General features: G+C 43.5%; 2 protein-coding genes across 7 annotated transcripts in view; one reads left to right on the top strand and one right to left on the bottom strand.

Moving 5' to 3' along the window:
- APOO (apolipoprotein O) overlaps positions 1-7200 on the bottom strand; it is a 38681-nt gene extending 31481 nt beyond the window's left edge. Inside the window, exons 1-3 of one of the 3 annotated variants that reach the window (XM_048493420.1) lie at positions 7072-7200; positions 3749-3859; positions 3384-3503 (exon numbers count right to left, since the gene is read on the bottom strand). In XM_048493420.1, coding sequence (XP_048349377.1) covers positions 3384-3503; positions 3749-3859; positions 7072-7080 — 240 coding nt within the window. In that variant the 5' untranslated portion in view covers positions 7081-7200. Of the gene's footprint in view, positions 1-3383; positions 3504-3748; positions 3860-6828; positions 7048-7071 lie in introns of those variants that run through there. The other 2 variants (XM_048493419.1, XM_048493418.1) reach the window with 2 other exon arrangements.
- The window catches only part of LG04HXorf58 (linkage group 04 CXorf58 homolog), a 21220-nt gene continuing 4138 nt past the window's right edge, over positions 7191-24272 (top strand). Inside the window, exons 1-7 of one of the 4 annotated variants that reach the window (XM_048493413.1) lie at positions 7191-7415; positions 11208-11307; positions 12178-12272; positions 15568-15679; positions 17004-17135; positions 17559-17788; positions 21015-21159. In XM_048493413.1, the coding sequence (XP_048349370.1) occupies positions 7366-7415; positions 11208-11307; positions 12178-12272; positions 15568-15679; positions 17004-17135; positions 17559-17788; positions 21015-21159 (864 nt within the window). In that variant the 5' untranslated portion in view covers positions 7191-7365. Of the gene's footprint in view, positions 7416-11207; positions 11308-12177; positions 12322-15567; positions 15680-17003; positions 17136-17558; positions 17789-21014; positions 21160-24272 lie in introns of all 4 variants that reach the window. The other 3 variants (XM_048493416.1, XM_048493414.1, XM_048493417.1) reach the window with 3 other exon arrangements.

The following is a 24272-nucleotide window of genomic DNA, read 5'->3' as shown; positions in this document are numbered from 1 at the left end:
AGAATTTCTGGGATGTTCCTGCAGAAGCATTGTCAGAATGTAAGCTTGACACCAAATTTTCAATGGTGTATCATCCCTGGAGACTGTCCTGATGGCACTCCCAAGTTTGGTGCAGGGTTTGGTTCCAGGGTCCCAAAGTTATATGGACCCTCAGAGTAAGGGTGCCCCATCCCCCCATTTCTTTGCTTAAGGAGATGGGGGCTGCCCTTTTCGGGGAATTCAACTTTAGAACCCCTAGACCACATAAGCTTGGAGAGCCACCATCAGGACAGTCTCAGATGTCTCCCTGAAAACACAGAATTGCTGATAAATCCCAAAATGCACCTGCAGGAATCAAGCCTTAAAGAGTATCTGTATGTGAGGCTACGTGACTGATTAACTGATCTCAAACTCGGGGGTTACAGGCGATGAAACATATTTCTGAAGGCACAATCTCAAAACAGGGTCACATCAGAAGACTGCCCTAATGAGTACCCCCCCCCAGGTTTTGGTGCGAGAGTTTGGTTCAGAGACCAAAGTTATGGACCCTCAAAGGCTGTAGCCCCCATCTTCTATTAGTTCCCATTAGGAAATGAAATAGAGAATGAGAGCACCCCCTTTGGGGAGTCCCATAACTGAACTCCCTGGCAAACCTCAAACAGGTAGCATAAGGACACTCTCCTGATGATATGCTGAAATTTTAGTGCCATTAGCCTAAAAACTGCACTCCCTGCAGGCTAAAAATGCATATTGATGCCACCCTCAAGGTGGTGCCCTGGGCAGCTGCCCACCTTGCCCAATGGGCATTATGCCCCTGCTCTCTGAAATGCAAAAAAAAAAAAGAGCTGTTCTCCATTTCTCCACCAGATACTAACGTGTAGAAAGAGCCCACTTGAAAATGATCAACATGTTGCTAATCGCTATTTTACAATGACTTTTAAGGAAAGCACAGATTTTCTTCCATAAGCTCAGACAATTCAGGGTATCTATATTTCATGATCCAAAATATTCTTTTTGAAGTTAAGGGGGGTGGAGCTTTGACAACAACATGATTTCCATGCTACTGCAATCTAGTCTCCATCCTTGAATTAATAATGCAATTTCAGAGATAGGAGCCTCTCAGTGTATGGCTGTAAAACTGTTATCAAAACATCCTGAGTATTAGATGAGTACATACCAGTCCAGAAGAACAAAGTCCAAAGATTTTACTGTAGATTCATGAATAGCATGGAAACTCAACATGCAAAAATTCTTATATCTTTCAATACTAAATGTTTTAAAATGAGGTGGCAGTACATATTCTGTTTCAGTCATTTAATGAAAGCATAACAACTTATATACAGAAATTACACTAAACCAACCTTAAGTGGCATTTGATACACTTAAGATGCAAATTCATGCAAGATATCTTGAAAAATACTCACTCAGATAAAATCAACTGAGTATGAACTTGTGCCTTAGGAGACCTCCCTCATACACTAGAAGCCCACAATGTAGCCCATACCACCACTGGTCACACTGCCAGTTCCTTCCACCTTGCTTCAAGACTTCAACACTGCAGCAGTGTTGTGGAAAGCAGCCAGGGTACAGAGGCTCTCATATTGCTGAGATAATGTTAGTAGAGCCCATAGATATCCTTTGCCTGATGCTCTGATGTTTTAAGTGGCTAACTTGGGGAGATCTTCTGCTCCTTTTAATATTCTAATATACACATTTCTCTGAATGCTAAATAAATTATTTATTTATTTATTAGTTTTATATACCGCCCTCCCCTGAAGGGCTCTGGGCGGTGCACAACATATAAATCAAAGTAGAGCACAGTTTAAAACATAACAAATACAACTGTAATAACATATAAATGGCTCTAAAGGATTAAATAGTTAAAACCTCTATTTAAACACAGCATTACAGTATATAATGCCTTGTGTCTGGCAGCTAAAACCCTCCCGAGAGGGGAGTGGTAGGTCCCTCAGATGTTATGAGGACCATCAGAGAGGAGAGATCCCAAAAGGGGGGGGTGCGCTGCATCAGCAGCCAGTCTCTCCAAAAGCCCAGTGGAACAACTCAGTCTTACAGGCCCTGCGGAACTCACCAAGATCCTGCAGAGCCCGGACAGCTGGAGAGAGAGAGTTCCACCACGCAGGGGCCAGGGCTGTAAAGGCCCTGGCCGGAGTGGAAGCCAGCCGCATTATTGAGGGGCCAGGGATTTATTCAACAACAGGAGCAAATATGATCTACCTATTCATAGCACAGCCCAACAGTTATCAAAAACAATACCCACAGAGGAATGTACTATTAAGCACACTGGGACATACTTCAGAAGTAATGAGCAGGGAGTCAAGCTGACTGCAAAGTAAAAAAGGTTTATAACTACCAACTACCTCCACACTCTGCAACTGACAATTTACAGTTGATTAATCAATGCTGCAACAGAACCAGGCAGCTGGAATGACAACGAAGAGAGAACCATTTAAAGAAATTACATCAGTTTTTGACAGCAACTGAGTTTTATATCTAAAAAGGCATACCAAATCAAGTCTGGGGAAAAAGTGGAAAAATCACTGAACACAGTAAAATCCAATGGGCTGCCAATTGCATCTTTAGGATTCTCTGTTAGAATTCAGTGAATTAATCACAGCAATTTCAGACTAGATGGCTAATGTGAAAGCAACTCTTAGCACAAAACCAAAGTCTGAAAGCAGTGTGCCTAAATTCAATCTACAGCACCTAAATCTAGATAGTATCAGTTTGTAAGACTGATAAGGAAAGAGCCTTTCAGAAAAGGCAGGCTTTTTGCAATGATAAAAAGTTAATTCTCTTCTACATCTTGTTCCTAGTTTGACATCCTTACAGGTTACTCTCAACAGGAGACAATGCAGAGACTCTTTGGGACAGAAACACCTCAGAAATTAGTACTTTTCTAGCCTTATTGTGTTAGGAAATTTAGTAGCATAGCATAAAGTATATTTAAGTAGCTTATCTAGATCGCAGCTGATTTTAAAATCTTGTGATTGCATCTCCACAGTTCATACAAAGAATACCTATTATCAAAACAGGATCTCAAGACAAATATATGTGGATGGATATGTTTGTCAGCACTCACCATGATACAGACAGGAGACTAATTTCTAAGAGGAACCAATTCATTACTTTCAGTCACACAAGGACATATGACAGGCTTGAACAGAATCTACATTACATGGGAGGACTTTGCATTTTAATGCACTGGGTCAACTAGGTATGTTTGCAGAATACTAGAATTATTATCTTCAAGTTAGTTTTGATCAAATGGTAACACTGAAATGAACACTTTTACAGGTCAATATGTCATATGCTCCTTACAGGGAAATGAATTCTGAAGCTGCTGATACTCCCAATTCCTTGATAATGTAAAATCACTGTACCTGAAACCAGGCTGTGTATGGCTCCAAAGAATGTCGCATATAACAGATACTATCCTCCAGCTGTGTCTGTTGATCATCTACATACTTTGATTTTGGTGTTGGACTGGTATAGAGTGAAAGCTGTGAAAAGCAGCAAAATACAAAGTGTGAAAGCTGTGAACAGCAGCAAGTACAACTACTTCCACAGTTTTAATGCAAAAAAAGAACGCTTTGGGTATCGTTTATTCCATGTCAGTTACTATACTGTGGCAAGTGAGAAGCACAAGCAGTACTGTGTACCAGGAGGATAAGCAGTCTAATTATTGATGTGTGCACTGAAACAAGTCTATGGCTGATTTGGAACAAGAGAGTAGGCAGAATCTTACCTCATCAATTTTTAGTAGGTTCTTTTTGGAAGTTTCATTCTCAGGAACAGCTGCATGTACCTGGACTGAGAGAAAGCTCAAGGTAGCAGGAGCAGCCACTAAGTGTATTACCTAAGCATAATGAAAATATGCAATGTTTTATACACCCAGATGGAGAGACATTACTCAGATATGATATCATGATCTATATGGCAAATGTGCTTACAAGGCAAGGACAGACAGTGTGTATCAGGAATGTACAATTAGCAACAAGTAAATTAAGCAGAAACTCAAAGATACTCAAGACCCAGAACAGCACTGCTTCTTTGACAGGTTCAGATGGCTTCTGGGAAAAAGAAAAGCTGAAGAAAAAGATAATTTAATGAGTTTGTTGTGTTCATGGAAGAACTGCATGGTGCTATTTTAATCAGAATTACACCTTTGTAAATCAAGCATCTTAACCACTATACCACACTGGCATTCCTCCTATGTTCTAGTCTAAGATTAACTTTTCTTATTTAATTTGTATGCTTTTGTGCATTTGTTTTAAATTAAAATTTAAGCCACCTATAGCTCTTTATTGTACAGGATGAAAGGCAAAAAACTTTTCATTTAATTAATGCAGCCATAAAGGAAAGACTAACATACTACCCTTCAGAAATGTCACACAAAAACTTACATATTTGAGGAGAAACTGTAAAACCAAAAACAAGTAAATTATAACTGACATATTGGGATTCCTCTGCTACATGACATGTATAATGATAACATGCCAAATTACAGCATGTTTATGAAATGCCTTTCCTTCCCCAGAAGATTGCTAAAATACATTAAGCAGGTAAAAAAAGTGCTTAGTACTGATAGTTTAACTTTAAGCCAGAGGTGTAGCTGGGCCAAACTGCACCTGGTGCGCATTCTAATTTTCCACACACCCCACGGTGCCCCACCGCGGCGCGCACCCCCACTGCGGTGCCCACCCCCACCCCACAGCGCCCCCCCTTCCCACACTTACCTTAGTTCCTTTCCTTTTTCAGAACTTTTTAAGACTGCAAAGGGCCTGTTCTCAGTAAAAATGGGCTGATGGGAACTATACTTCCAAGGAGACCTTGTGAACCCCAAGTTCTCCTGGGAACTGTAGTTCCTCAGACCGTTTTTACTGTAAACAGGCCTTTTGCAGCCTGAAAAAGTTCTGAAAAAGGAAAGGAATTAAGGTAAGTGTGGGAAGGGGGTGGAGGGCACGGCGGCGGCGGAGAAAGGGGGAGGGGCCTGGGGGCAATTTTCCACACACCCCCAGGTGTGTGCCCGGTGCACAGCGCACCCCCCGCACCTCCTTGTAGCTTCGCGACTGCTTTAAGCCTTTAACACTTAAATTAAGATTATTTAGAATATGTACAGAGTTCTTTGCCAAATATTTAAAGCAGACTTTATGAAATAGGACAATTCAATTTCTTCCATGTTACAAATAAATAATGCATGGCGATAATGCATACACAAGACAGTCCAGAAAATGAACAATCAATATGACATGTAAAAGTCCCCTTATCTAGTTGGATATCCAACATGTACTGTTTTTCCTTTGCAGATTACTGATCTGAACAGCATAAGGTATTGCCCAATACAGAGAATATGAAATTTCTTTCTTTGTAATGCTTTCTTTCTTGGTAATAGTGTAAATTACTTTCTAAACCACTATTGCATTCCACAATCCTTTATCCAATGGCTCCCTCTGTAGAACAGCAGAAGGTATAACACCATCACAACATTCAAAATTTTAAAACACCGAGAGCCCATATCCACTTAACTACAAAACATAATTGGCCTGCAACAATATCTTACAACTCTGTAAATCAGGAGGCGAATTCCTAATCCCTTTTTGAAATATGTGCAGGAATCATGAAATCCAAGTCACAAAACAAACTGTTCTCCTTAACAGCAACATGTAGGCCAGGCTCTCTCATGGACTTTCTTTTTAAAGCAACTATTATTTTGCTTTTTCTCATGCTGTAGCCAAAGCAACTCTAAGGCACTTACCATCTTAAAACCTAGGAACTTTATTGACCTTTAAGAGGCAAGAAGCTCTAATCTGGATAGCCCAGGCTAATCTGTATCTCATCAGATCTCAAAAGGTAAGCAGGGTTAGCCCTGACAAGGATTTCAATGAGAGACCTGCAAGGAATACCACAACCATGTGTCATGGGGATAGTATCTATGTGATTGAGATGCGTTCCCAATTTAATGTAACTGCTTAAGACAACAAATCAATGCAGCTAGAAAGGTATATGTAACCAGCCTGCTATATGTAACCACTGCCACCTGTGCATTCTTTCCTTGATCTTTACGGCTTCACACATTTTGTAAACAACTAGGTTTTCCCTGGTACCTCTGTCCCACAAGAAAATAATTACGTCCGTTATCTCATGGGGCAGGAAGCCAGGTGGCTCTCTCTTGCTATCTGCTGCCAACCTTGGGGCACCCTCAGCTCCAAAAACTTTTTCACAAACTCTTGGGAAAATGGGATGGGGGTTTCCAGTGGGGAATAAAGGGGACTGTGAATGCCAGTTTCATGAGAACCGGCTTTGCCAAATATGGTTCTTCGATAACTCATCAATAAATGCTACTGATCAGTACTTCAGAGTCCATTTATTGGCTTAAGGGTCCGAGACCTAACACCATGACACTCATGACACAGAGGGAAAGAATGGCAAATCACCTCAGAACATCTCTTGCCTTGAAAACTCCACCAAGAATGGACATAAACCAGCTGTGACTTGACAGCCAAAAAGAAAGAAAGAAAGAAAGAACGAACGAACAAGAAACTATCTTTCAACAGAGAGGAGACACTGGAGACACGTTAACTGGAGGAAACAGCTGAAGGGTGTCAGGAATCCCGTTTCGAGATCGACACTGATACACCACCGTTCTAGCTGCTTTGTATGTGCAACAGTGACAGGTCTCGCCTACACGTAACTAAAACCCTGGGTCTTCTGGAGCCGCTAGGCTTCGGCGTAGTAAAAACCCTTGAGGCCCGCCCCTGTTGGTTTCTTCTCACCTCGCCCGCTCTCTAAACAACCGCATCATCCTCGCGGAGAATTAACACGAACCTGAACGCTAAAGCAGCGGAGCGGGAAGCCGGGTCGAAAAGCCGCGCACTCTGTCTCCATGGCAACAGCCGCGCGCAGCGGGGGATCTAACTAAACACGAAGTGGAGACGGGCGTAAACGGCTTGAAAAGGGAGCGGGCGAGGCTGCAGGAAGTTAATAAAGAAAAAAACAGCGACAAGAACGGACTCGGTTGTATTATAAACATGCACTGCCTTTCCAGAACTATCCATTAAACTTTCTCACCTTGGACATAGCGGTGACAGTACCACCCTGGAAGTACGACGCAGCGGTAATGACGTTTGAAGAAGCGCCCGCCACATACGGTAGCCGGAATGGTACATTTGACCGAAAGAAAAGTCTACCTTCGCGGCAAACCTGTGCTGCACTGCGCAAGTCTTGGAGGCCGTTTACATATGCAGAGATGGGCGGGGCGAAGCATGTTTCTCTTCCAATTGTTTGACTTGGTATCTAGGCAACGTAAGAGACGCTCTCGAGGGCAGCAACCGGGGATCGGAGGCTGTGCCCGCCGGCGCAGCGATGTGGACTGGTCAAGGCCCGTTGTGGCAGAGCGATGACAGTATCAAACAGTAAGACGGTGGGGTGGGATTTGCGCTTCTCGTTTCGAATCTCATGATGGAATTAATAGGGTTTGTCACAGAGTCCACCTTCCAATCAGGTAGTTGATAATATACCCCCCCCCTAATTCTTAGCGGCTGGTAGTTCTACCCGTATTGATTCTTTTGGAGAGTACATCTGCCTAATGTTGTCCAACTTGCTTGACTTTATGTCCTCTTCTATATACAATGTAATGCCTCCCACAATACATCCCTCCCTGTCTTGCCCATAGGCCTTATTACCCATGGATGACTGTGGCCCGTTGACTTTCCCTATTCTGCCATGTTTTTGAGACACCCACTCATGGTTCTCGGGTTTGAACCCCTCCCCCATTCATGTCCGAAGCTCCGCCCCTCCGTTTGTGGGTTTTTAAAACATTTTAGTTCTTTTTCGGTTTTTGGCCTGCAGGGGGCGCATTGTTTTGGCTAGCAGCACCAAACTTTCAGGGATTGTTTGGGGAACTTTCCTGATGATACTTCCTGGGTTTGGTGAGGTTTGGTTTAGGGGGTCCAAAGTTATGGACTCCCAAAGGAGGTGCCCCCCATCCCCTATTGTTTCCAATGGGAACTAATAGAAGATGACGGCTACACTTTTGAGGGTCCATAACTTTGGACATCCTGAACCAAACTTCACCAAACCTGGGATGTACTATCAGAAGAGTCTCTTATTGATACCACCCATGTTTTGTGAAGTTTGGTCCAGGGAGTCAAAAGCTATGGACTCCCAAAGGGGGTGCCCCCATCCCCCATTGTTTCCAATGGGAACTAATAGGAGATGGGGCTACACATTTGAGGGGCCATAACTTTGGACCCCCTAAACCAAACTTCACCAAACCTGGGTGGTATCATTAGGAGAGACTCCTAAAGATACCCTGAAAGTTTGGTGCTTCTAGCTTAACAATTGCACCCCTGACAGCAGGCACCTCCCCAATTTTCCCCCGATTCTCCTTTTAAATCTACCCCTTCGGCATGGATTTAAAGGGAGAATCTGAGGTCCTCAGTTTAGAAGTAGAAAAGTTTGGATTGATTTCCCCCCTTTCTCTCCTGTAGGAGACTCAAAGGGGCTTACAATCTCCTTGTCCTTGCTCCCTCACAACAAACACCCTGTGAGGTGGGTCCTGAGAGAGCTCCAAAAAGCTGTGACTAACCCAAGGTCACACAGCTGGCGTGTGTGGGAGTGTACTGGCTAATCTGAATTCCCCAGATAAGCCTCCGCAGCTCAAGTGGAAGAGCAGGGAATCAAACCCGGTTCCTACAGATTAGAATGCACCTGCTCTTAACTACTATGCCACATTGAAAGTGATGCTGTTTCAGGGTGGGGGATAATCCACCCCAAAACAGCATCACTTTCAATGTTGTTTAACTAGGAACCCCAGATTCTCCCTTTAAGGTGGATTTAAAAGGAGAATTTGGGCTCTCTAGTTTAAACACCATTGAAAGTGATGCTGTTTGGGGGTGGATTCCAGCATCACAGCGGCTGCCTTGGGGGGGGGGGAGGGCGCAAAACTCAGATTTTGCACTGGGATCCATTTTCCCTCTATGCCTCTGCCCAGAGGGGAGGGGCAGGGGAGGGCAGTGCAGGGGAGTCGGTCATCCCCGGCCTTGGAGAGCTGCTTTTATAAGCGCTGGGCCAGGGGCGGGGCTTGGGGAGGCGTGGCCATGCCTTAGGGGCGGGTGGGGGTGTGGTCTCACCCCCAACCCCCCCATAAAAATCTATACCTACGTCCCTGCGCCCACTGTATCTAAATAATCATTTAGCACCAATCCATCCAGCTGTCCCATTTTAGTTCAGAAGCTTGTAGCATGGCTTAAACCACTATAATGTGTATTCCCTTTCCAACAAATCCTTGCAAGATGAATCTGAAAAAAGACCATGGGGATTGGGACGAGATGAGATGAGAAAAGGTCCCAGGAAGAGGGATCAGTCCCAGATGAACCAGAAAAAGGTCCTGGGAAGCAGAGGCATACCTAGGCAAAATAAAGCCCGGTGACAAAATCTGTGTTTGGCCCCCCCCCCCCCCCCATATGGGCAGCCACCCTCCCCCACCATGACCAAACAATGTTTTTTGCACCATCTCACAAAACACCTCCCACCCCCAGCAAAACATACATGGCTCTCTCCCCACCAACTCTCTTTCCTAATTTTGTTTTCACACCAACCCTATGAGGTAGGTTAGCCTGAGAAACAACTCCAAGCCAGTGCAAGTGGGTATTAAGCATGTAAAGCCACCTTTCGATCGGGCACCTGTCCTTAAATTTGCTTGCTCTTAACTTTATTTAAATTTCAAGTAACTGCTGCTGTTGAAAATTTGTTTTAATGGGGTTAAGATTTATTTATGTATTTTATGTGCTGTTATTGAGAACAGTTGCATTGTGAGCCGCCTCGAGCCCTTCGGGGGTGAGGCGGCCTATAAATTTAATAACAACAACAACAACAATAATAATAATAAATAATAAATCTATCACAAATCACCCCAGGCAAAACATTTACCAAACAAATGTCAGCATCATCTGTCACAAAACACCTCCAGTAGAATCCACCCCCAAACAGCATCACTTTCAATGGTGTTTAAACTAGGGACCCCAGATTCTTCTTTTAAATCCACTTTAATGGCAGAATCTGGGGTCCCCAGTTAAAACAACTTTGAAAGTGATGCTGTTTGGGAGTGGATTTTCCTGGGTACCTCACATTCTCCCTTTAAGTCCATGCTGAAGGGGGTGGATTTAAAAGGAGAATCTGGGGAAATTTGGAGGGTGCCTGCTGTTATGAGTGCAATTGTTAAGCTAGCAGCACCAAACTATCAGGGTATCTTTAGGAGACTCTCCTAATGATACTACCCAGGTTTGGTGAAGTTTGGTTCAGGGGGTCCAAAGTTATGGACCCTCAAATGTGTAGCCCCCATCTCTTATTAGCTCCCATTGGAGAAAATGGGGGATGGGGCACCCCTTTTTGGAGTACATAACTTTTGACCCCCTGAACCAAACCTCACCTAACTTGGATGGTATCATCAGGAGGGTCTCCTGAAAAATCCCTGAAATTTTGGTGGTGCTAGCCTAAGAACCGCACCCCTTGCAGGTCAAAAACTGAAAAAACACTAAAAAAAATACAAAAAACCCACAAACGAACCTGAAAATGTTGCACCTTCTACTAGGGGGCGCCTGGAAACAAGGGGAGCCCCATGTCCCCTAGACAAATACACCACTGCTGGGAAGGTAGCTCGGGGGCAGATAGGCTGGAAAAAAGCACCAGGAGGGGAGATTGCCAGAAGCTTGAAAAAGGCATCCCAGGAAGGAAGAGGAGCCAGAAAAAGGCCTTGGAAAGAGGATTGGGGCCAGAGGACCTGGGGGGGGAAGCCTTGGGAAGGGGGAATCAGGGCCACATGAGCTAGGGGGGAACAGTCTCAGGAATGAAAATTGTGGCCAGATCAACTGGAGAAAAAACCCAGAAGGTGAATTGGGGCCTGATCAGCTGGGAAAAGGCCACAAGGATTTGCTACACTGATTTTTAAAAAATTATATTGTAAGTTGTTGCCCGATGTTGCTACTGCTATATTAGTTCTTGTGTGGTGTACTGAACCCTGCCTTTCTAGTAACCTTTCTATAAAACATTCCATAAATGTTCAAAACCTTTTTAAAATTATTATTATTATTATTTTTATTAAACTTAGTATACCGCCCTATCCCTGAAGGGCTCAGTTTTTCATGCAGTTTAATATTCTAAACTCAGTGACCAACCATTTGATGGTTTGCGTTTCCTTCCACTAGTGCTCAAAACGAAAAAGCAGCAGAAACTATTCAGAGGGCTTGGTGGATTCATATTAAAACAAGATTGTTTAAGCTCTTGAAACATACAATCCGTGCAGCGGTAGGTTATTATACTTGGTGACATTTGACTAGATTCTTGTGCTGTAGTTTGTTTTCTCATTTTTTTAACCACTCTCTCTAATTTCAAAGTGGATTACCTTTGTGTAGGAGTCCAGAGGAGATTAATGACTTTAGGGATACCTTGCAAAGTTTGCAGAAAAATTGGTTTGCTCTTTCAAAAAAACCCTTGCCCTTCCTCAACCCACAGAGACTTCAGGCTGTTGGTGTGCATGGCTCTTTGTTATCAGCATTCACCGTGATCCTCATAAATTAACAGTATTTCAGTTTTTACTGTTTATAATGGTCTTCTCAATGCTGACTGTCTCAACATGTCTAGCCATAGACCTGGCAAGCAGTTTTTTTAAAAAAAACCCTTTACTGCCCTCCCAATTTTATTTATTTATTTTTATTTTATTTTATTCAATTTGGAAGTAAAAAAAGTGAATAACACCTTCGCTTTCAAGAGAAGTGTTGTTTTTTTAAAAAAAAGTTGAATTACTTTTATGTTTTGCAACCTACTTATGGTGATTTGCCATTGCCTTCATCTGCCTAGTGACCCTAATATTCCTTGGTGGTCTCCCATTCAAGTACTAGCCAGGATTGACCCTGCTTAGCTTCATCTGATGAGATCAGGTTAGCCTGGGCTATCCAGGTTGGGGTACTTTATGTTTTGTGTTTATACATATTATTTTTATTTTGGCTGAAGATTAAATGGATGACAAGTTAGAGTTTGCAAAAAGAAGGTCATAGTTAGATTAAAATGATTATTAACATCAATTTCTGAATATTGACCATTCTTTTTCAGAATGAACCATGTTCCTGTACGGGTTTCATGATTATAAAAACTGAACAAAGACCATTTTTCTTTCAGGAGCACTGCATTAGTTATGATATTTTGAAAAGAGTGAGTCCCTTGGAGGCTGAACTTCTTAATGATCCTAGTCTTCTGTTCAAAGTCCGATTCAGGTAAAATGGTGCATTTCTGCTTACTGATTCAAGGTAAAAAAAAAAAAAGGTGAGAAGATTCCTAGTTTAGCATTAGCCTAAGCTTGGTGGGCAGGAGGAGGGAGTGGCTGTGATCTATTGCGCCCTTGTGGCACTGGATGATATATATATTAGCACAGTAGAAAAGAGACAGATTCTCAGCTGCTTTTTATATAAAAGATTACTAACTATAAGGGAGGGTTACATGGAGATAAAATAAGAAATCCATTCTTTCCTGTTATGCATCTACATTATTGTATGTTTGGTTACATCCTGCTACCTATCTGCCATCTCAAATGTTGTGGTCTCTTGTGTGTCCTCAAACAAACAGAATTAACTTTATAACTTCAGATGTACATGCTCACTAACATGTAATCAATGGTTATCTGACTGACCAATAGCTAATTAATAGATCAGGTCATAAACAGTGACTTCAGCAACTTGTTTACATACAGTTAACTCTTTTATGACTGAGTTGTGACAGACACTTGCAGAATTCCAACAGGCACTCACTTGGGGGCTTTGTTACCCAGAATCCCAGCGTTGAGTGTATGTATCTAAAGGCGGGAACTTGGAATAGAAAAAGGATTCAGTTGGTAAGCCATGTATCTCACTGCCCAATGGTCTTCCTGCCTGAGCTGACAGAGGTGATTTCAGCTTAGCATTAAGGTTCCCCAGGCTTTGATCCTTGGGGACCAAAGTGTTTGTGCCAAGGCCAACATGATCACCATGGAGCTGCCATAGAACATTCTAGTCCTTCTGTATGCATAGCTGGTCCTTCTGTATGCATAAGATATGCATATGCATATGCATATGTATGCATATGCTTGGTTTGGTTTTCCCTGTGAGCAAGTATGTGATTTGATAATTAGAGTATCCACCTACCCATTCCATGCACCAGTTGTAACCTGGTAAGGCTGGCTGGATTGGGAGTCAGTGCACTTCAGTGATCCTACCAGAAGATAGTGCTGGGGAATGCTGCTTCACTCTGACATTTTCATGCCATGGGGTCCAAAGAGGACATATTGTCTTCTGTACTGGTACACATTACCCCAGATTATCCAGAAATCTGGAGTGAAGTACCATCAATATTCAAATAACATTCAGACCTGTTTCTCCCTATTGGTTGGTAGATTAATCCTGAAGAAATAAAGTAGGAAGTAGGAAGGGAGGGAGGGAAGGTGAGGAGGGAAATAAACATTCAAAACAACCCTGAAGTACTGTTGGGTCAATGACTAAACTGTCTGAGGACTGAGGCACCAGCTTGATACGAAGGAGTACATTTGTAGTTTGGGCATGTTGCTGGAGGTTCAGATCTCCTCCATGATATGTAGCAGTTTCTGTCCGCTTTAGCTGATAAACCAGCTATTGTTTTATTCTTGAAAAGTGCTATTTGACCTCAGTGATCCATGCCCTCTAATTACATGCAGGTTAGATTATTGTAATGCAGCTGCCTTTGAAATTGAATTTTGTGTGCAGCTGCCTTTGAAATTGTAGTTCAAAAAGTGCAGATAGTCCAAAGAAACCAGGGGCTGGAAGCGAGGATTCTGTCACTCTTGTGCTGAAAGAGTGCTGGTTCTTACCTTTCAGATAGGCATACCAGGATAGATGAAGGACCATCATTTCCCATTCTGTCCAGGCCACCACAGTGGATTTAGGTGTCTTCCTCACAGCTGCTCTCTGTACCCCTACCTCAGAGGTGAGGTCGGGGAGGCAACTAGATATGGCTTTCTCTGTGCTGATGCCTTATTCTGTTGAATGGCCTTTCTTGGGGGCTCACTTACTTAGGCACCAGGTCAAATAGTTTCCCTTCATGCAAGATTTTAACATTTTAAGAACAGTATTTTATGGTCCTGAATTTTTAAATTCTGCTTTTATGTCCCTAGTGGGGTATTTGTGGGGGTGGGGGTTATTGCTTATTTTAACATTGTTAACTTTTATTTATGCTTTCATTGTATTATTTTTATGTGGGCAACTCCCTCAAACAAGTTTCTAAATAAGAAAGACTCCTGTTTGTTTCTGGACGCAACAATTGAATGTTGATGCCAGAGGCGTATCGGGGGGGACAGTGCCCAGAGGCAAATTGTCTCCAGGCGCCCCCCCCATGCCTGGGGGCGGAGCAGGGCTCCACCCCCTTGTTGCCACCACTCCTGGCTCCCAGCCGGCAGCCCCTTCTGCTCTCCCCTCCAGGAAAATACTTAAATTACAGTTAATTACGATTGTTTTTCTTGGAGAACTTCAAATATTCTCACATGGAAAAGAATCTCACTTCATGTTGAAATCTAGCATACCAGGGAATTATCTAGATCCTCTTGTTAACTTTCATCATACAAGAATTGTTGGCTCCCTTTTGGGTTTATACAAGGAAGACCTGCAGCTTATAGTTTCAACCAGTACTGAGAATCTACCCAGAATCTTTGCTGAACATGAAAATCATATATTGCGAAAATTGTATGCCAAGTATTGTTATATTACAATTCAATGCACTTGTCCTGAACATATGACCTCGTCCCAGTTGACTGTGCTTGCAGGGAGACTGGGAGAGAGAGCAGGCATAAGTGTTGTGGCTCTGTTCCCCAACTCCGCATGGTTGCCTGCTCTGAGCAAAGTGCTTATGCATGTTGGCAGTATGTAGCACACACCTCCTTCCCATGATTGAAAGCATCCAGAAAGCTACCTACCTGACAAGTAGAAAATGTACCCCTGGGCAGTGCTTCAATCAGTGTGCAGACCAACCATGTATCCAAGACTACTAGCTCCAGGCAACACAGCCTCATGTACAGTAAAGAAAGACAACCTGTCATGTTGACAACACTGATCACCTGCTGTTAAGACAAAGGAAAAATACCTGAATTCAATTCAGCTCTCCCAACAGGTGACTGGCTAAGCCAGAGATCATGATGAATACTGTATATCCAGTATTTGTCCAGCAAGAGCTATATGTAAGATCTGTTTATATTGATCCAGCAAGGAAATTATACCTGTGGCATAGAAATATTTCAATGAAGAGGATGTGATTTAAAAAAATGTTTTGCACACAGATTTAAATGTGTTGGATTATGGTGCTAATGATGGTCTGTACCATTGATTTCATTGAAGTGTACTTGAATATTCTGATTGGCAAAAAAGATGTAATTCTTTTATCATCATTAACTTACAACGCAGAAGAACATTTTAAAGGCTACTAATGGTATTATCTACATGATAGGAAGGGTAAAATTGGATATCATAAAATTAAGCTTTTCATAATAGTAATTAACTCTTTTTTAAATTTCAGATTTGCTGGGTCCAACTTTCCCCCTTTCATTGTATTCAAGATATTTTGCATTTCAGGGGGCCAAAGCAGCAAATACATCAGTGGAAAAACAATAATAAAACCAAGTAGTGAGGTGACCTACCAGATATTCTTCTTTACTCATTCTTAGATTTTACATTCTATAATATCTTTATCATCTATTACTTCAGATTCAGAGATCACACAACTTAAATTTTGTTCCTTAAACCATTTTATTTTCTCACAACTAGTGTGCTTCTTTAGAACATAAATGCAGAAATTCCAGTCCAGCTATGAAACTAATAGAATAAGTTTGTTTTGTCAGGTTGGCTGCTTGTAGTAGGCTGTTGTCAATCAGAAGCCTTAATTGTCAGACATCAGATGGCATAGCTAAAAGAAGCCAGTTCTAACAACCTATCTTTGGGTACAACCTTTCAACCCCCCCCCCCCCCCCACACACACACACAAGTTCTCCCCCCTCCCTCTTTCTCACCCCATATCAAAGTCAGAGTAAAACAGGACAGGAATGCTGGAGCCGTTACTTTCTCAAGGCTGGTGTGAAAAGATAAAGTCAGGGACTGGCGCTAGGGTGCCTCTAGGTCACAGATGTTGCAGATCAAGGGAAGGGGGGAAACAAAAAGTAAAGTGAATGTCCATTAACAGAACAGAGCCCTCTTTGCTTTTAATAAATTATGAACAAAAAGGGTTTTGTGGCATCTTGAAGACTAACAGATTATTTGCTGGTTTGAACTGATTTATAGAATAGATTTGTAGAATAGATCTAATTGTGTTAACCATGACTTCGGAGCTACAAGGGGGCGGGGGGTGCGCCGTGCACTCGCCTGGGGTGCAGAAAATCGCCCCCAGGCCCCTTCCCCCCCTCCCGCAGCACCCCCCCTCCCTTCTTACACTTACCTTAGTTCCTTTCCTTTTCCCATAACTTTTCTGGGAGTGGGGAGTTCCTTTTCACAGTATAGGCTAAAAAAGGCCTGAAGAATTACAGTTCCCAGGAAACCTTGGTGCTCACAAGGTCTCCTGGGAAGTATAGTTCCCATCAGGCCTGAACTGTGAAAAGGAACTCTTCACTCCCAAAAAAGTTCTAGGAAAAGGAAAGGAACTAAGGCCATGGTGGCGAACCTATGGCACGCCAGATGTTCATGAACTACAATTCCCATCAGCCCCAATTGGCCATGCTGACACGGGCTGATGGGAATTGTAGTCCATGAACATCTGGAGTGTCATAGGTTTGCCACCACTGAACTAAGGTAAGTGTGGTATGGGGGGGGGCACCGTAGGGGGGCCATGAGGGGTGGAAAATATAGACTGCGCACCAGGTGCAGTTTGGCCCAGCTATGCCTCTGGTTTCACAGCAGTGATTTTCAGTAGAGATACAGTGCAATTCCAGCTATTATGTTCAGTACTTTTCACTGTTTTAATAGGCAGCTGTTGATGCTTGCAGATTAATGGGATACCGGAAATATTATAAGCAGATATTACAGGATGAGCTTCAGATTAAAAGATACGAAGTAACAGATGAGATAGATATTGCTACAGTAAAAGACTACATGCAAGTAAGTAACATTCGCTTTGGCCCCCACCACCATGGGGTCTGAGTTTAAAATAAAAATAAAAACAGTGGAAAATGGGAGAGTTGGAGGAAAAAATATCCAGGAGCCCAGACCTGTTCTTAATCTCTCAGTCTGTATAGGCTTGAAGGAAGATGTAGAATCTGACCAAGCTAATGTATTATTCATAATTTCCAAGAGGAAGACTTCATTCTGTTAATCCACAACTTGTGATTATGATTAAACATCCCATATAATCTAAAAACACATATATTTATTGATCCAGGCAACAGATGCAATAGACAAATTATTTTTTCTAGCTCAACCATTTAGATTTAACTCTTTAGAATGATTTAATCCATCACTTGCAAAAAAGTGGCTTCTAATATATTTTTAATTCTCAAAAATATTGTTGCTTTATGTCTCTAGTACAGCAGTTATTTAGATGAGACTCCAGCATACTTTGGTGGCAGGCATAACTACTGGAGAAAACTATCACTGGAAAATTTTCCCAGGACAATGGTAATGTATGACATCATGGAGTATGCACAGTCTGGGAAAATGTCTGCCAAACTGAAGTGTGAACTTCCATTTTTGCTGCTAAGACCAGAGAATGAAGAGACATACCAGGCTCAACTCATGGCCGTTTGTCAAATCAGGTAAAATGTATCAATTGTCAGTTTGCTTTCTTTGTGACTTCCTTCCATTGTGTTCGTAAACATTTGTGAAAATAGCCACAAGAAGAAAAGCCATCTGCACTTTACTTTTGCTCACCCAGCAGGTGATGCTTTTTAACAGGACATTCACAAGTACAGCAGCTCCATTGCCTACACTGCAGAGCTGCACTGCCACATCCTGTAACATATGAGGAAAAGCAGGCTGTCAGGCTTCTTCCATAGCAGTAAAACCAAAACAGAAAATGGAAGAAAAAACTTCAGGCCAGAAAAACCAGGTAACTAAGAAGTCTGGCAGCAGACCTAATATCAAAATGAATGCTAATGGATTGCATATGATAGAAACCTTTAATACAATAGAAATATTTAAATTTTTTATTAAAACTAAATTTTGGGCCAGCGGGCCTTCCTCAGTGATACCGATTGTTAAAATACCTACCTTATTTTAAAATTATTCAAAATTTGACATTTCTGGCCTAAGCTTTCAAACACACACAAGGAGTAGGGCCAGTTACTCTTTCATTACTGCAATAAATTAGGACTGTCAAAAATATTTTAGATGTTGTACATGGTCCAAATATCTGTAAACAAGATCAGAATGAATCATAGCAGTATGGTGTGTGTATCCACACTCACACCCTCCGGGAATCTCAGTCTACAATGCATCTCTATTCATGTCAGATTCAGTTGCTCTCTGTACAGGACAGTATTCTTTGGTCAAGAGTTTAGGCCAAACTAATTTTATCAATTGGATCTAGATATTGCTGTTTTCCTAGGTAGTTCCAGAGGGGTTCTGGAAAATGTGTAACTAATGTCCATACCTCTAAATAACTTATGTGCATCAGTGCAGAATAGACAAACCTGACAGACCAGTGGTGTGACAACAGATTACATCATTAACTGGATTTTCCCCCCTGAAATGACAGAACTTACAATCAGTCAACTTGTTTAACAACTGTTACCATTAAACTAAGGCACCAACTCCTTCAAACAGAATGAGCATGTGTTTCTCTAACCAAAAACTTAAGATGGATAGTTCAGGCTAATCTATTATTTTGATCTGTACCAGTTAGTAGCATGTTTGACTACTGCTGGAGTGATAATAATATAAAATGGCTCCTGTGAAACCTCAATGCTGAATGGTTGTGTGTGTGTCATTAAGTCACAGCTGACTTATGATAATGCTGAAGGGTTTCCAAGGCAAGAGATGCTCAGGGGTGGTTTGCCACTACCTGCCTCTATGGGCTGAGAGAGGTCTGAGAAAAGTATGACTGCCCAAGGTCACCCAGCAGGCTTCATGTGGAAGACTGGGGAATTGAACCTGGTTCGCCAGATTAAAGTCTGTCACTCTTAATCATTAAAAGTGACAGACTGGCTCTTCCATTTTTTTCTCTTGAGAATATTTCACTGCAGTACATAACTGTGGTGGCTTAAATGCCGGGGGGGGGGGGGGGATATTCAGTATTTAACAAGAAGATCACAGTGGAGTTGGTAATTTGCAAACATCACAATTCTTTTATTCTCAAGGAATTTAGTTTTTAATGTTCTGAAGTAAATGGCAAAAGCATGGTTTGACTGACTGTATAGGCTTCAAGCAGTGCCAAGAAGCCTGGCTTCAAGTGATACCTACTGGGTGGGATAGAGTTACTTCCAGTTGCTCCACTCAACCAGAAAATAGGTTTACATGAGCAAAAAAACAAAGTCACTCTTGTGGTAGCAAGATGCTATCTCCAAAACCATTACCCTGGCAGCGTCCTTCCTATAGGCAGAGAAAATCTGGGCAGAGTTGGGAGTGTGGGAAGGAAGGAGTACAATTTAGGAGGAATCCCAAGCTTGCTCAGGGCTTGTTCCAATCTCAAATCACATGTTATCCCTGGAAAAAATAAAAACACTCTTACTGAACTCACTGAAGGCTCCCAGATATCTCCCCCCCACCCACCCACCCACTGCCACCACCACCATGGAGTATAGGGTTTCAATTAACATTTCAGTCAGTTGTGGGCACTTTACCCCAGAATCTCCTTGTACTGGGAACTCTTGTTTTGTAGCTCCCCTAGATCCTTGACCCATGCATAACCAGACATTCTGAGAAAATGCATCATTAATATTAATTATGATCAGTCTATGTTCAATAAAATGTGGTTGCAAAATGAACTATACATATACTGCCACCAGTACTTACCACCTAGGATTGATCTATACTTAAAAGCTATATTTAAAAAAAATTAAACCATTTATTAGCTGCCTTTCTACCTTGTAGAACTCAAGGCAACTCACAATATAAATAAAATAATGATGTTAAACACATAGAAGACCACAATTTCTGCCTTTTCTTTTGTTACTCAATATTTTCATTAGAATTACATATTACATTCTGTCTCCCTCTCCCTTTTTATTTGAAGCCGCTTCTGTATATGAATGTGTGTAAATACAGATCTTCTAACAGAGGGTATACAACTGACACCAAAGTTACTCTGATCCTGTATGTCAGGGCACACAGCATGAACTTAACATTACCCCATCCTCATGCCCACGTAACAGGATAAATGCATTGTAAATGCAACCAACATTTTATCACTAACACAGCATTACTGTTGCCATAATGGGGCACAGACATAGAAGAGCCTTATTTTAATGACAGTTGTTATACAGCGGATGGGCAGAAAAGGTTGGTCACTTAGACCAGAGATACTGTTTTGATAAGAGAAAGATGCCCTGTGTTGAATAGGGAAAAGAAGTCATCAGTGTTTACCTATCTTTTTTATCAAAATAAGTGAGGAAGGAATATTGATGAGAATCTCTGCTGTGCTTCCTTAGCTCAAAACAAAGTAAGTAGTAACCAGGTTGTTAAGGTTCTACAAGACAGACCTAGTACTTCTTCAATCAGATGGAAATGTAAATAATCTATTCCTTAAAAGAGCAAAACTGGAAAGCACCCTGTGCATGGTCTGGGAACTCATAATGGGTATCAATTTTATATCAATGAGAGATGGCTGGGAAGTCCATTTATAGCAGAGTATTAAGCATGTTTGGAAGTGTGTGTTTTTTAAAGAGGGGAAAACTTCTTTAGGTTTAATTCTGGATACAGAATGAAATTGCAGTAGCAAAATGGACATTTCAGACATGGGAAGGAGTTGTCAGTCATTTTCATACTAAATCTGCTAGCCTTTGAATTCTATTAGAAGTGTTCAAAACATTGGTTCTCTTTTAGATGTGTTATACCACAACCCACAAGAGTCAGACCACTGGGATTAGACCGACTGTTAGCACCCAGATCTTCTGAGCGTCGCTCTTATCAAGCTCGACAGAAGATTGCAAAAATGAGGAAGGCTTATAAGATTCATAAAGAAAAAACAGTATGTATTTGTAAAATACAAGAAATAACACTGAGTTTTCTGAATAACTTACATGTTTCAGCCAGGATTTTAACTGAATATTTTCTGTGAATTTTGCTACATTTGTGTGATATTTGTTCCATGTATCCACATATAGACTTTATTTTGTCCAGTGCTGTAATGTGGCTGTTTGCTTAATTTTGTTGGAAATACTCAGACTGAAAACGACCCATTGGATACTCACCGTGAATGGGTCTTCTCTCGGGTGGTGAAGGCCATCTTGATGGGTTGTACTTCTTTACCAATCGCTAGTCAGGCAGGAAGAGCTTTTGGTGACTTCCTGTTGGCGCCAAAACCCAGTATCTGACGAGCCGAGAAAGTGGACAAGCAGACAAGAGAAATAGACAGCACCAACACTGTGTTAACCTACTCTAACTAAGAGAAAAAACTCTAACATTGCGAACATGGAAGGAACCAAAAACTCTAGATTCAAAAAACTGGATTAACTAACTCCCTGCAGACAAAAATTGCTATTTCAGGGCGATAGTCCAGACTACCGGGAGCATATTATCAGAGGAGAACGAGAACAGGGAGGGCCAAGATGGCCTTCACCACCCGAGAGAAGACCCATTCATGGTGAGTATCCAATGGGTCGTTCTCTAGGGTGGTTCCGGCCATCTTGATGGGACTCCCCAAGCAGTACCCCAATAGGGTGGGTTCCGTTAGTCTCCAATAATATGCTCCAGGACCCTTCTGCCGAAGGAAGCCTGGACAGCGTCCAAATACGTCAGCCTATAGTGTCTGACAAAAGATGACGGGGACGCCCAAGTGGCAGCCCTACCATATCTGGTCTATGGGAACCTGCTTGACTAGGGGCTGCATTAGCTGCTGCACTTCTAGTAGAGTGGGCCGGGTGTGATCCCACTACGGCACCCGGGCAGATTATTAGCCTTGTGTGCCTCGACATAATGCATGCTTTGGATATTATGGAAGCTAATGGCAGCAGCTGACATCAGCCCCAATGTTGGGGGGAACCACATTGACAAAAAGAGCTTCCAGATTTCCCTAAGCTGTTCAGTGGCGTGATATGAGAACGCTTTTAGCGTCCGTCGTACATCCAAACAATGCCAGAGGCGCTCCCTGGGGTGAGAAGGCTTGGGACAAAAGTTAGGTAACACGACCTCCTGTCTCAGGTGGAATTCTGAGGCGACCTTAGGCCGGAAGGTCGGGTCCAACTTCAAGACTACCCTGTTGGGGAAAAACTGGCAAAGGTTGGGGTTGACGGAAAGGGCCCTAAGCTCCGACACGCGTCGGGCGGAAGTAATGGCCACCAAAAAAAGGAGCTTCATGCGCAACCAGCGGAGATGAACGGACTGGACCGGCTCAAAAGGCGACTTGGTGAGCGCGTCCAGCACCGCGTGGAGGCGCCAGGAGGGGAAACGATGGACGGTTGGAGCCTGCGACTGTTTCACCCCTTTCAGGAACTGGAGAACGTCCGGATGGCGGCTAATGGAAACATCACCCACAGATGGAAGAACTGTGGCTAGCGCTGCGATCTGCCGCCTCAGAGTGGAGGAGCGGAGGCCTCCAGCGAAACCGTCCTGTAGGAAGGCCAAAACGGAAGAAATAGAAGGAACCTCTGGATCGACCTGCTTTCTCCTACACCACCTAGCAAACGCCTTCCAAGATGAGTTGTAAATCCCGATGGTGGACCTACGTCTGGCTGCCACCATAGTGTCCACCACCGCCTCGGAGTAGCCCTTGCTCATCAACCCTCTCCGCTCAAGAGCCACGCGGTCAGCTTGAGCCACCCTGGATCCGGGTGGAGAAGGGGCCCTTGTGACAGCAGATCTGGAGTGTCTGGGAGAAGGAACGGTGGCGCTATGGAGAGTTCCTGAAGCACGGAGTACCACGACCTCCTGGGCCAGTTCGGTGCCACCAGAATGATTTCCCTCCCCTCCTCCTGGACTCTCCGAAGCAACCTGTGCAGCAGGGCTAGGGGAGGGAAAGCATAGAGGAGGCCGGTCGGCCAATGAGCTGACAGAGCATCCACGGCGGTCGCTTGAGGGTGGAAGAAGCGTGTGATGAAGACGCTGATCTGCGCGTTCAGGTGAGTGGCGAACAGGTCTATCACCGGCCTTCCGAATCTGAACACGATTTGACTGAAGACCTGAGGCTTGAGCCTCCATTCGGCATTCGACAACCTTGTCCGACTGAGCCAGTCCGCCTCTGTGTTGAGGCACCCCCGAACATGTTCCGCCTTCAGGGAGGTCAAGTTTGCTTCCGTCCACTGCAGGACCCGGTAGGCCTCCCTGTGGAGCTGGGAGGATCGGGACCCCCCTGATGATTTAGATAACATTTGGCAGAAACGTTGTCGGTGTGCACCACAACATGTCGGTGTAGAATACTGGCTCTGAAGGACCGAAGGGCTAGGAATATGGCCTTGATTTCCAGGACATTGATGGGTAGAGACGCCTGAGAGGGGGTCCAGAGACCCTGGGCAAACTGTTGGTTCAACTTGGCCCCCCACCCCCTGAGGCTGGCGTCGGTGAAGATGTGAAGTTGCTGCCGAGCCGCAAACACCTTCCCCCCGCTCAGATTGCTCGCTGAAGTCCACCAGCTGAGACTGGCCCACGCTGAGGGCGACAGGGGGAGCACTCGGTCTTTCCTCCGGATGATGCGCGATGCATGCGGACGCAGTAGAGCCTGAAGAGGCCGAGCATGGGCCCTGCCCCATTGGATGAGGTCTATGATGGACATCAGGAGCCCTAACAGGCTGGCAAGCTGGAGCAGGGTCGTGGATCTGGCCCGTAGCACCCTGAAACAAAACTCCTGAATCTTTTTCACCTTGGCTGGAGGCACGAAGAGGGTGCAGGAGGAGGTATCTATCAGAGCACCAAGGTGCTCCATCCTCTGGGCCGGGGTGACAGAGCTCTTGCTCAAGTTGACGACAAAGCCGTGGTTCGACAGCGTTCTCCGCACCGAATCGACATCCCTGGACGCTTGCGCTCTGGACCTGGACCGAAGGAGAAGGTCGTCCAGATAGGGGTGGATGTGGACCCCCTGGCTGCACAGGAGGGCTATCGGAGCGACCAAAACCTTGGTAAACACCCGGGGCGCAGTCGCCAGGCCGA

The sequence above is a fragment of the Sphaerodactylus townsendi genome, linkage group LG04 (genome assembly GCF_021028975.2).
Source record: "Sphaerodactylus townsendi isolate TG3544 linkage group LG04, MPM_Stown_v2.3, whole genome shotgun sequence".
In the NCBI taxonomy this organism is placed as follows: domain Eukaryota; kingdom Metazoa; phylum Chordata; class Lepidosauria; order Squamata; family Sphaerodactylidae; genus Sphaerodactylus; species Sphaerodactylus townsendi.
This window is presented reverse-complemented; position numbering and strand designations above follow the sequence as displayed.